The sequence below is a fragment of the Oncorhynchus masou genome, chromosome 33 (assembly GCF_036934945.1).
Source record: "Oncorhynchus masou masou isolate Uvic2021 chromosome 33, UVic_Omas_1.1, whole genome shotgun sequence".
Lineage (NCBI taxonomy): Eukaryota > Metazoa > Chordata > Actinopteri > Salmoniformes > Salmonidae > Oncorhynchus > Oncorhynchus masou.
Window position 1 is genome coordinate 30,521,090 of NC_088244.1, and position 12,493 is coordinate 30,533,582.

The following is a 12,493-nucleotide window of genomic DNA, read 5'->3' on the forward strand; positions in this document are numbered from 1 at the left end:
GCGTCCATATAATCTTATTCATTATGATCTAAAAGGCTAAACTGATCATAGATCAGCACTCCTACTTTGAGATGCTTTGTGGATACGAGCCCATATAAGACTTTCTAGAATACAGTTAGGATACAGTGCCTTTACTTGCATATTGCATTGTGTTGTCTCTAGCCTTCCTGTCGTTGGTGTGATGTGATTTCAGTGTGTGTTTGTACGATGTGTTTGATCCACACATATGAAGATTTCAGAAAACATGTGCCAGAGAGCAACACTCAGGGTGTCTGGTGGATTTAAATCAAATTTGCCCACTGGCTGCTTGGTTCCCTGACGCATTGTAATAGCACAGTCTTTGTATAATCTGCTTCATGCTCCGTTGAGCATTCTTTGTTAAGTGGAAGACTTCAGAGAAAATGTGTTCTTCATTGACTGTCCTTATTAGTCCTAAACAAGCTCATTTCTTATTTACAAGGAGAGCAGGATACCAAAAAAAACTATTTGTTAGGTTAGAATTATGTCAGGGAAGAGAGCTGGAGTTGTGTTGTTTTAGTGGAACAACTGGTCTAGTACCCATTACAAAGATACATGTACAAATTTAACATTGATATTCTGTTCATGTGTTTTCCTCTACTTGCTTAACCCAGTTAGCAAGCTAGTTGATTGTGATCGTTGTGCTTTCTGACATCTGTGCGCTATAGAGGCAATTATTATCCAGATTTCATCACTTAGTAGGATAGGCTGATTCGTCGATACTTCAATTTTAGAGGTAAATGGCTCTGTGCAGCCAGTACAAAATATATATTTAATTACATAACACAACATACTTTAATTCAATATTTACGCACAGAGCAATGGTAGACTTTTAATATGTTGTTGAAGAAGACACACATAAGGCATCTAAAGGAGTAAAAAACAAAACAAGCATACTGTATTTTTGGTGAGCAATCAACCTTTTGAAAGATAACTGGACTATAAGTGTTGTTATTTCTAAGAGGGATGACGAAGCAACTGAGTTGACTGAATGCATTCAAATACAAAACGTTTTTTTTTCATAACAAAAATATGTGTTGTTATATTGGTCAAATTATTCCTTTTAACAACCAATGTACAGTTGCATCCGCACGTGATGTAAAACCTATAGGTTATTGAATGTCTGAGAAATATTAGACTTTTGGCTGTGGTCTGAAACCTAGAACACATGGACAAGAACAGAACAGATCAGGGTTTGGAATCATTTACATCTCACCACCATCATACTGTAGACAATGTTCTTGTTAACATGAAGACACTGAAACATGGTATATACAGGGTATATACAGAATCCTGACTCCCCACTGCAAGTACTTGCTAAAGGTAACCCAGAAATGTCTGCCCATCTCGCAGAGTCTGTCTGAGTTGTCTGACAACAGATGTGCTGTACATCCAAAAGCAGTGTTTCCTCAAAGAACACAATTCAGAATTCAATAAGGTCCCCCACTGGTATCCTTGAACTGCATCATTCCCAATACCCTTGAGCAGCAGTTGTTTTGAGAATTCACACATCCAGGAAAGCAAACTGAATGTCTTTGTTGGGTCCTTGGATTGATCTGAAACAAACAAAAGGGAGAGCACTAAGATATTGTGATATATTGCAGTGCAGCTGTAATGTTCATCTTGTTTATTAGAGGCTTTATGATAAGATGGTATACAGTAACAGCTCCATGGAACATGTCAAAGCTGACCTCTGCAGTTGGTCCGTCTAAAGTTAGAGGTATTCTTCGCTTGCAGGCTGTTGGGTGTTCTAAAAAAGAAAGGAGACATTAGTAAAACAAATCAAAGTGTACAGTGAAATGCTTACTTACAGGCCCTAACCAGTATAAAATAGGTATTAGGTAGTATAGATATATACTTCAGTCAATACCTTGTGCCTTTGTCTTTAAATGTATAGTCTGTATTGTTCTGTTGGTGCAAATTCCTCATGACTGTAACTCTCCCTCCTTCAGTATGTCTCTGTTTCAAATGGTAACGAGAGGCTATCTTACCCGGGTGGTTTTGATCTTGTTCCCAGCGTAACACATCCAGCCTGAGTTGTCAGGCAGCGTCTTGCACTCCTCTCCCTCCAGGCAGGGCTCCATCTCGCACCACCACTTCCCAATCACTATGGATGCTGCAGGCAACAAATGGATAAGGTGACCTGAGTATGTCTTACCCAGTGGAACGGCTATATGTGATAGCAGTGCATGACTTGGAGATGGATTGGTGACTAGAGGGTCGGTTGCTTTGTTCATCACATGACAGACACACACATCTAAATTGTGGGAATCTGTCTGACAAATATCAAAGTAACTGTCAACTCTCCCTTGTCTTAGATCTCTAACATCCCTACCTGTATGGTGTAATAATCGATCAAAATCCAAATCGGAATCCTTGTTCCAGTACTTACAAAACAAAATATGCACTGAAACAACCCTAAGTGAATTATTGAAAGAATTGTATATCATTGCATTTCTTACATGCGTTATAAATCAAAGAGAAAGACAGACGTCTAGACATGTGTAGGAGGAGGCATAGCTGTGACTCTAATGCAGGCCATATTCTTGCTCTGGGAAAAGAAAATTGCCTTAAATACAGGTTAAATGTCCAGCACATCTCAGATGTTTGACAGAAGAAAATACCCTGTCAGTCCTGACAGACAGAATAGACCTGAAATTCCCTCACTCTGTCTACTCTGCTCAGTAATTATGGCAATATCATCTAATGGTTAGAATCTAAAGAAGCAGACAAGCAGGTGAGAAGTAATGCTCGCTGTACAGCACAGGAAGAATATATAGGTTAATATTGGCTTCTGTTGGATCTTTACTAGAGATGGTAAAATTGTGCCTCATCAGTCAAAAGCCCAATACATACAATTCATAAAGCATCACTGCAATTCCGCAGCACAAAATGAGGTAGTTGTGTTGTATGTGGCCAGTAAGTTCAGAAAATATTTGGTTTGAGTGTTTCAATTCAAATCAAATGTTATGGACTGTATAACACTGTATTTACAAATATAGAGTGGGTAGTGACTTGGTCACACAGTGGAATCAATAGTATATAATTGAACAACAGTGTTGTGTGTGTGTGTGTGTGTGTGTGTGTGTGTGTGTGTGTGTGTGTGTGTGTGTGTGTGTGTGTGTGTGTGTGTGTGTGTGTGTGTGTGTGTGTGTGTGTGTGTGTGTGTGTGTTCTAAATGTGTGCGGGTAATTGTGTGTGTGTGTTTTATAGGTGATTGTGTGTGTAAGTTTGTGTGTGAGGGTTGGATGTTTGAGTAGTCAGTGCAAATAACCTCTAAGGTGTATATAGTCTCTAAGGTCCAGGTCTGTGCAGGGAGACAGCTAGAGTTAACTGTTCAGCAGTCTGATTTCCTGGTGGTACTAGCTGTCTCTGAGCCTGTAGGTCCGAGACCTCATGCTCTGATACAGCTTGCCAGATGGTAACTGAGGGAACAGTCCGTGGCTTGGGTGACTGGAGTCCTTGACAATCTTTCGGGACTTCCTCAGTCACCGCCTGGTGTAAATGTTCTACCCCCAGTGATATATTGGGCTGTAGAGCCTTCTGGTTGAGGGCGGTGCAGCTGCCGTACCAGGCGGTGATGCAGCCGGTCAAGATGCTCTCGATTGTGCAGCTGTTTTTGCCTACCCTCACCACCTGGGGTCTGCCTGTCAGGAAGTCCAGGATCCAGTTGCAGAGGGAGGTGTTCAGACCCAGGGTCCTGAGCTTAGTGTTGAGCTTGGAGGGGACTATGGTGTTGAACACAGCTGTAGTCGAGGAACAGTATTCTCAAATAGGTGTTCCTCTTGTCCAGATGGGACAGGGCAGTGTGTAGAGCAATGGTGATTGCATCATCCTGGGATCTGTTGGGGAAGTATGCTAATTGGAGTAGGTCCAGGGTGCAGGTAAGGTGGAGCTGGTGTGGTCCTTGATCAGCCTCTCGAAGCATTTAATGATGACAGAAGTGAGCGCTACAGGCCAATAGTCATTAGGCAGGTTACTTTAGTTTGCTTTGGTACAGAGACAATGGTGGACATCTTGAAGCATGTGGGGATCACAGACGGGGACAGGGAGAGGTTGAATATGTCCATGAACACTGCAGCCAGCTGCTCTAACAGTGTTCTTTAATGTCGTAGTCTAAGTGGTTTTCCAGTCATACATATTCATCACCATGAGGGCCTCACTTGGACCTGTTCCTTATGGTAAACAGGGTTACCAAGGTTTGTTGCCAGGAGGCTGGTCGAACCAAGGTTATAGTGCATCTATTAATCAATAACAACAACTCCTTGGGCATCCTGTCTTAGACTTGACACTATTTAAAACAAAACGCATAATAAATAAAGAACCATGGTAGCTTCTCTAGGTCTAGAAAATGATTGCCATTGAGGAATTGTATATGTTCTTCGATACGTTCTCTCAGGTTCATACTTCTACAGTCATCTAATCAGACGAAAGGGATAGAGCATGGGGCTCTCTATTTCTACTGGCCACCTGCTATTTGCTATTCCAGATGTATTGGGAAAGGCGGAAGCATCATACACACTCCAAATGATATATTGTACTACTTTTATGCAACCCTGGAGAAACATATTTTAAAGGACTGTTGAATGAGTCCAATCAGTGATAGTGCCAACACTTCTCTTGCGCCTGCAATACCAATGGGGATTGTGATGGTAGTAGTGGTACTCACCGTCAACACAGGAGGGTCTGTTCCTGGTAGTCCCTGCCACCTTCCCTGGTAGACAGGAACACTTGACTGTCTGGGACCGCTCTTCAATCTTGTTCTTATTACAGCATCTGTGAGCAGCAATCACCTCACATGTTCCTCCCTCTAAGAAAAAACAACAATTCAGAATAACTCCTGAGCTTAGTCCAGGGTTTCTTAAACTATCCCTGTATCCCAAAGTGGGCCCTGGGCATGTGAGAGATAGGTCGTGAGTTAGGAGGATACATCTATAATCACGTACTATTTATTTTCAGTTGGGGTCATTGTAGGAGGATTTGGGTCACGGAAGAGCGGTCAATTTCTCATTTGGGTCTGAAGCTGAAAGATCCCCTGGCTTACTTGATAGTGAAGTCAGCACAATTAACAATGATTTATGTAGCTGTATATGTAGGATTGTTGGTGGTCTGTTAAATAGCTTTACCACCTGTGTATGTTTTCGGTTTTTATCACAATATCAACACACAGTAGATGGAATACCTTTATGCAATACATTACAAGTTTATTACATGTGACAGCTCTTAATATGTCAAGCAGATTTATCATAAACAAGAGTAATGTCTGTTGTGCTTTGACTGAGTGAGGCCCCTGGTGTGTGTGTGTGATAGAATGATGATGATAATGGAGAGCCAGTAGATAAAGACACATCTATAAGCAAGATGAGAATGTCTTCAGGGGCCATCCCTCCCCCTCAGTCTGAATAATGGCCCTTCATGTAATTATCAGGAGGTTGGTTATCTTTGCCTACAGGACACCTGCCTGCTGTCCCTCTTTATCAGCCTGGCTGGCTTACTCTGCCTACAGGACAGACATCTCCCTATCAGGAGGCCCCACCTGCTGTCCTCAGCGGTCTGCCCCTACACCTGACACTGTCAACACAACAAGTAGGACCCATCCAACAATTAGGCCTGTCTGTTGACCAGAAACAAGGGAGGTTTATTGTGAATCAGGTAGGAGAAATGTAAAGCTTCCCATTTGGAGGAGTTTGTAGAGAGAAAGTATATTCCTTTGTATTTTCAAAATGAGGCAAGTATGAACATTTTCCCACTTGGAGAAATTTGTTGAGAAATGTATATGTCATTAAGTTTTATAAATCTTCTATGACTAGAGAATTTAATTGCAGAGCAGCAGTGGATATCACCTGCTGATGAAAGTAATACAATGGAACATATAGCCCATGAGACTGGGTTGAATAACACTCGTGCTATAATCTTACCTTGTGCAATATCCAAAGATTAGTCAAATATAGCCAACGGACTTTTCACCAACTAGATAGAAATTTTGATTTGTCTTCAAAGATATGAGATTTCAAGTAAAACCCATATTCAGAGTCAAAACCCAGATTAACATTTAAAAGAGCTTAAATTCAGGTTGGAGATGAGTCGGTGTCGGTTTCATGCTATAATTCAGACATCATGGTAGAGCCTGATAAGATTATCTAACACCACCTCGCCTGACCCTTGGATGAAAGGAGACCACACACTACTCTCCTACCGATTCACTTGCTCAGTCATTCCAACAACTTATCTCATTAGCAAAATAATTCCGTTCACATTTTCAATAAGACATGCAAAGACTGTTTAAGAGGCTTCCAAATGTTACCATTATAAGTAAGGGTATTAGGATTTGTGATATTCTTCACCCACCCACTGTCTTTATGCATCATAGCGTTGTGTTTTTCAGAGTGTGCATTGTACATAACGTCTGTCAGATATCTGAAATGTCTAGGATCGACTGAGAAGTGACTGCAAATAATAGCAGCAAAGCCGGGAAGTGACGTTAGAGACAGCCTAGAGGTTTAATTGGTGGAAATAATTGTAATACAGTAGTTAAACAATGGTAATTGATGTTTAATTGAGGGGGAGGAAAGAAATGACAAACTTTGGCTTCCCAATTCTCAGAGGGGTTTTTGTGACTCAAGGCTAGTGGTTGAGAAAAAGTCAACAACCTTTGGCAGAAGTTGAGGAGAGACCATAAAGTATGTCTCTGAGCCTGGTCGTTGTACTGTATAACAACTGGGCATATTTGCACAATGTTGATCCTGATCTAGCAGTGGAAGCAACAGGGCACCAGTTAAAACAAATACAGCCCACAGGGGTTTGTTCTCTTTAATGCATCTTCTTAATTGCATAAGACAAGACCCAGATTCATCCTTTGATCTATTTAAAACCACACTACTCAACAGAATCCACTTTGTTCGTTGCTTGTTGAGAGGAGAGCAGCAGAGAGAACACACGTTTGAGTCTGGATATACTCTATAATTGGAAATCATTACCGCTGAAGAATATATTAAAATCAAATAAAAATGCAAATAGACTTGGTTATTTCCAGCTGGGCAGGTGTATTCGGTGTCTTCAAACAAAAGTAATGTAAAACTGATGAGCGTTCTTTAAGCTCAGTCGGCGTGGAGTCAGTTGGTGACTGCCACACACTGCATGCCCCAAGACCACATCTCTGCATCATGAATATATCAGGGGAGATGGAGAAAAGCTGCCTATGGATAATAATAATGGCTGGAGATGAATACTGCCTCATCAGGTGACGGCTGCTGGAGCCATGCCAGGATATAATCATTTTCTGTATTTCCATTCCCCTCCTCCATTATCAATGACTGAGAAGAAAGTCAATATGACAAATGGTGTCAGAACTAGTGTGTGCATGCATGTGGTTATGTAGCTATAGGTCTAATAGAAGCTGTGATATTCTATGGAAGGTTGAGTTTGTGTATTTTCCAAAAAGCAGAAAAATATCAGTTTAATATCTCCCATCTCTCCCGGAGAAGCACATTATGTGAAGCATGTCACGAGCCAGTTCCTGATCTCTTAGCTTATTGATTCTACTGCCGTTGTGTTGACTGACAGTCGTTCCAGGGGGTCGGTGGTAAAGGCAGGCAGGAACAGGAGGAGCTTTTCTAGTATGGCACTGTTTTAGTTGCCATGACATGTTTCTGCTAGTGCCCTCCTCCTGGCTGCAGGACTTTGAACATTGGATTTGTCAGCAACACAGGTGCCAACACACAACCTGCCACCCGATAGATCTGGGCCGCTTTTTCATTTTCTTTAGAGGCATTGACTCTTTTCACTGCATTTCGAGGAAAGATAAGGTACAGTCCTGACATTTGACAATGTACTTTCTGTGGTACTCAGGGGAGTTGGTTGTAACATTTCAAACCAGTGTAAAAGGGGTTTGGGAGCCCCGGTTCATGGGGGCTGCAGAGACAAACCTTTGTGTGAACACTAAATAATTTAAGAACCCATGATTTGGACAGGTCACACAACACATGGTGTCTATGGTAAATCACTTTCTGAGGACTAACAGAGGAGTATATCAGTTTCTGGGGAGTCCACAAAACAATCAAACACATGCTGAAACCCAGTGAAACCCAGCGGAAATGAAGAATGATGATTTATTACCCCTAATATAGAGGTTCATACTGTAGTGCCAACACATGCATGACAATGACTCACAACATTGATATTCCACAATTGCGTGGCTCTGAGATTCTCTGTGTCTAATGGAGGTGAACAGGGGCAATATGGGACCAATAATTGACTATTCACCAGTAATGAAGCTGCTATTTCTCAAAGGCAAATGGTCGCTACATCTCACTAGAAATGTCACTAATACTATATGCCATAAGCATGCCATGACTTGCTGTCTACTATAATTAACACAGAGAGTATGTGTGTGTGTCACTGGCGTAATGCAGTTTCAGTGGACCCCTACAAGGTCGGAGATGCCCCCCCCCTCCATAAAAAAATGAATAATCGAATGTGTCAGCCAGACAGCCACTCACAAAGTATAGAATACCGATAGCTGTCCATAGTGCTGAAATTGCGATGTGTTTCTGTGGTCGATTTCTTATCGGATCGATGATAGGCTTTCTGTGGTGCTAGGGCATATCCAGCTTTGCTTTAACCAAGGGGCTTCTGTGTGGTGCAGCGCTCTAAGGCACTGCATCTCAATGCAAGATGCAGTCCCTGGTTCAAATGCAGGCTGTGTCACATCCGGCCGTGATTGGGAATCCCATAGGGCGGCGCACAATTGGGCCAGCTTTTGTCTGGGGTAGGCTGTCATTGTAAATAAGAATTTGTTCTTAACTGACTTGCCTAGTTAAATTTTAAATTAAATCAATTTTATTTTTTATTGTTAATTAAGCCTATTTGGTCATCATTTTGTCATGTTAAGCCTAACATTTCACAAAGCTATACACGGTGTTGCAATGCTGTCATTTTAAGATTGCTGGCTGGTGGCAATAATGTAATTACTTGTTCGGTAATTAAAGTTGGAAATTAAAACATTGCAGATAGTAAAATACATTTTTGATGCAACAGCAATGAGTTACCAATAGATTGTTTTGAATATACTACTGTCCTATATAGGCTACCTGAACCTGCATGACATGAGCTGTCCTCACTCTCTCTCCCAGCTTGGATAGAAAGTTGTTATGCATAAAACCAGTCTATTAATTCCAAATAACACAGTATGTCCACCCTCAAAACAGTAGCTTACTAGGGATTGTTTCATTATGCATTGTAGTCTACTATCTACAGTGCTTTCAGACAGTATTCACGCCCCTTGACTTATCCCACATTTTGTTGTGTTACAGCCTGAATTCAAAATGGATGAAACAGTTTTTAGAAATTAAGTACAGAATTATCTCATTTACACAAGTATTCACACCCCTGAGTCGATACTTTGAAGAAACACCCTTGGCATCAATTACAGCTGTGAGTCTTTGTAAGTCTCTAAGAGTTTTCCACACCAGGATTGTGCAACATTTGCCCATTATTATTTTCATAATTCTTCAAGCTCTGTCAAATTGGTTGTTGATCATTGCTAGACAAACATTTTCAGGTCTTCCTATAGATTTCCAAGCCTATTTAAGTCAAAACTAACTTGTCCACTCAGGAACATTCATTGTCTTCTTGGTAATCAACTCCAGTGTATATTTGGCATTTTAGGTTATTGTCCTGCTGAAAGGTGAATTCATCTCCCAGTGTCAAGTTTTCCTCAAAAAGTTTGCCTGTGCTTTGCTCCATTTCTTTTTATCCTGAAAAACTCCACAGTCCTTAACGATTACAAGCATACACATAACATGATGCAGCCACCACTATGCTTGAAAGTATGTAATGTGTTGTATTTGCCCCAAACATAGCACTTTGTATTCAGGACAAAAAGTGAATTACTTTGTCACATTTTGTGTAGTATTACTTTAGTGTCTTGCAAACAGGATGCATGCTTTGGAATATTTTGTTCTGTACAGGCTTCCTTCTTTTCTCTGTGTCAATTAAATTAGTTTTATGGAGTAACTACAATGCTGTTGATCCATCCTCAGTTTTCTCCTATCACAGCCATTCAATTCTATAACTGTTTTACAGTCACCATTGGCCTCATGGGTGAAATCCCTGAGCGGTTTGCTTCCTCTTCGGCAACTTAGTTAGGAAGGATGCCTGTATCTTTGTAGTGACTGGGTGTGTTGATACACCATTACAAAGTGTAATTAATAACTTCGGTCACCTTTTTTACCCATGTACTAATAGGTGCCCTTTTTGGCAAGCATTGGAAAACCTCCCTAGTCTTAGTGGTTGAATCTGTGTTTGAAATCCACTGCTCAACTGAGGGACCTTACATATGTGTATAGTACAGAGATGAGGCATTCAAGAATCATGTTAAAGACTTTTATTTGCATACACTATGTATTTGCTGAGTGATCCCATGCAACTATTGTGACTTGAAAAGCAAATATTTACTTCTGAACTTATTTAGGCTTGTCATAACAAATGGGTTGAATACTTACTGACTCAAGACATTTCAGCTTACATTTTTTATTTGATTTGTAAAATTAAAATAAAACATAATTGCACTTTAACATTATGGGTTATTGTGTGTAGGCCAGTGACACAAACAATCTCAATTAATCATTTTAAAATTCAGACTGTAACACAACACAGTGTGGAGAAAGTCAAGGCTTGGGAATACTTTCTGAAGAAACTTATTTATCTGTTATTTATTAACTTTTTAAAATGAAAATTACACATCAAATACACATTGGCTTGAGGATAAATTCAGCAACTATTTATTGTTGAACTCATTGGGTTTTGTCAGGCTAATGGCCTAAACAAATGGGCTGCAATATTCAAGGTAAATCAAATCAAATAAAATCTAACTTGAGGGACTCCCCAAGGCTTCTGAAGTCCTTGTGCGTGTTTTGTTTTACCATGGTATGTGGGTCCAGGCCCGACTGTTTTCTATACTGAGTATTGCCAACACAGATAGTCTTTCCTAAGACATTGTGCATTGTGTCCATTGCACTGCACACAATTTAAACTTAGTCTTGAATGATGAATGCCAAGATATACCCGAGATAAGGGACTGCTTATATTGCAACCACACAACTCAAATGCCGGTTCACCAGCAAACCAATTTTTTTTTTGTTCAAACCCTCAAGAACTGTTGTCCGCTAAAGATGATCATCTGTTTGCATCTGGCAATTTATTGGCTGTCCGGTATCCAGACGACCTGTACCCAGAGCTTTCTATACAGTTAATCTCTTTCCGTACTAAACGTGTTGAGGCTTGCGACTAAGGAGAAGGAGAGGCTCAATTAATGATTTTGCAGAACTGCTGTATTTGAAGCACCACTCCCTACTGCCCAGTTTCCCTGATGTTGCTATGGCAATCAAGCTGTTTTTACCATCACTGCAACTGCTGTTTCTACAGAGATATCGTCCTCTAAACTAAAACTCGTACAGAACTACATTAAAAGCAGTAGGCTCTCGGTCTGATACAAACTTTTGAACACCTGAGTCATCTCCACTCATTGCACTGGCACCGTCGTAGTCGTGACAACGGCATTTGTTCCTCGATATATCCCCTTATACTTTCAAATCGGTATAAAAAAAACCCACAGATGCATGAGACACACATGCATGAGCATACACGCACCAACACACAGACGCATGCGCGCATGGACACGCTCAGGCGACATGGCTCTCTCCCACGCATCTACACACACACACACACACACACACACACACATTCAGGCATAGACATTGGTGTGTGATCTGCCAATCTAGGACAACTCCTTCAGAACAATGCCATGTTTGGCTGCCTTCAGAGATGTTTGGAAGAGTTGCATCATGTAATTATTGCCTTTATTACATAATTTGAGGAGGAAATAAGAATGATTGGTATTGATGATGTCATAACAAAGTAAAGTAACTGCTCTCAGTAAATATTACACTTTAAATTGTAGAAAATATTACATTTGCAACCTAGGTCCCTCTTTTGTGTGCTCAAATGTTATACATATAACAACTAACTTAAATGAAACAGCAGGACAGATCTCCAAGAGTCCTGGAAAACCACAGCCCGTGCTTGGAAGGAAGCAGCATGCCTGTCACCATTAAATAGAAGATTTGCTCAAGGTGACCCGTAATAGGCAGCTCTTATGGTTCATTCTCTGTAGAGGTCCATGCCAGCAGGCTACCACAGCCCTGTTACTGAGGTAATGAGACAACCAGATTAGAGAATGTCAAATTAATGCAGATGGAAGACAGCGGAGAGCCACAAAACACAAGCCTGCATGGTGTCAAATTTAAGGACTATGTTTCTCCCTCCAGTAAAGTCCCTACAGTGCTGTTGTTATTCTGGTCTCAAATGCCTGGGGAAAACAGAGAGACGTGGAGACAATATTGCATGATAAATTCTATGATAAATATGCCGCTCAATAGAAATTTGTTTCTGCAACAAAAGAACAGCGCAAGATAAC

At 40.8% G+C, this 12,493-nt stretch overlaps 1 protein-coding gene across 1 annotated transcript in view; it reads right to left on the reverse strand.

Moving 5' to 3' along the window:
• Positions 1-830: 830 nt before the first annotated feature.
• Positions 831-12,493, reverse strand: part of LOC135527561 (chemokine-like protein TAFA-1) — a 28,211-nt gene continuing 16,548 nt past the window's right edge. Inside the window, exons 3-6 of the mRNA XM_064956055.1 lie at positions 4,688-4,828; positions 2,010-2,134; positions 1,710-1,768; positions 831-1,574 (exon numbers count right to left, since the gene is read on the reverse strand). Coding sequence (XP_064812127.1) covers positions 1,733-1,768; positions 2,010-2,134; positions 4,688-4,828 — 302 coding nt within the window. The 3' untranslated portion in view covers positions 831-1,574; positions 1,710-1,732. The remainder of the gene's footprint in view (positions 1,575-1,709; positions 1,769-2,009; positions 2,135-4,687; positions 4,829-12,493) is intronic.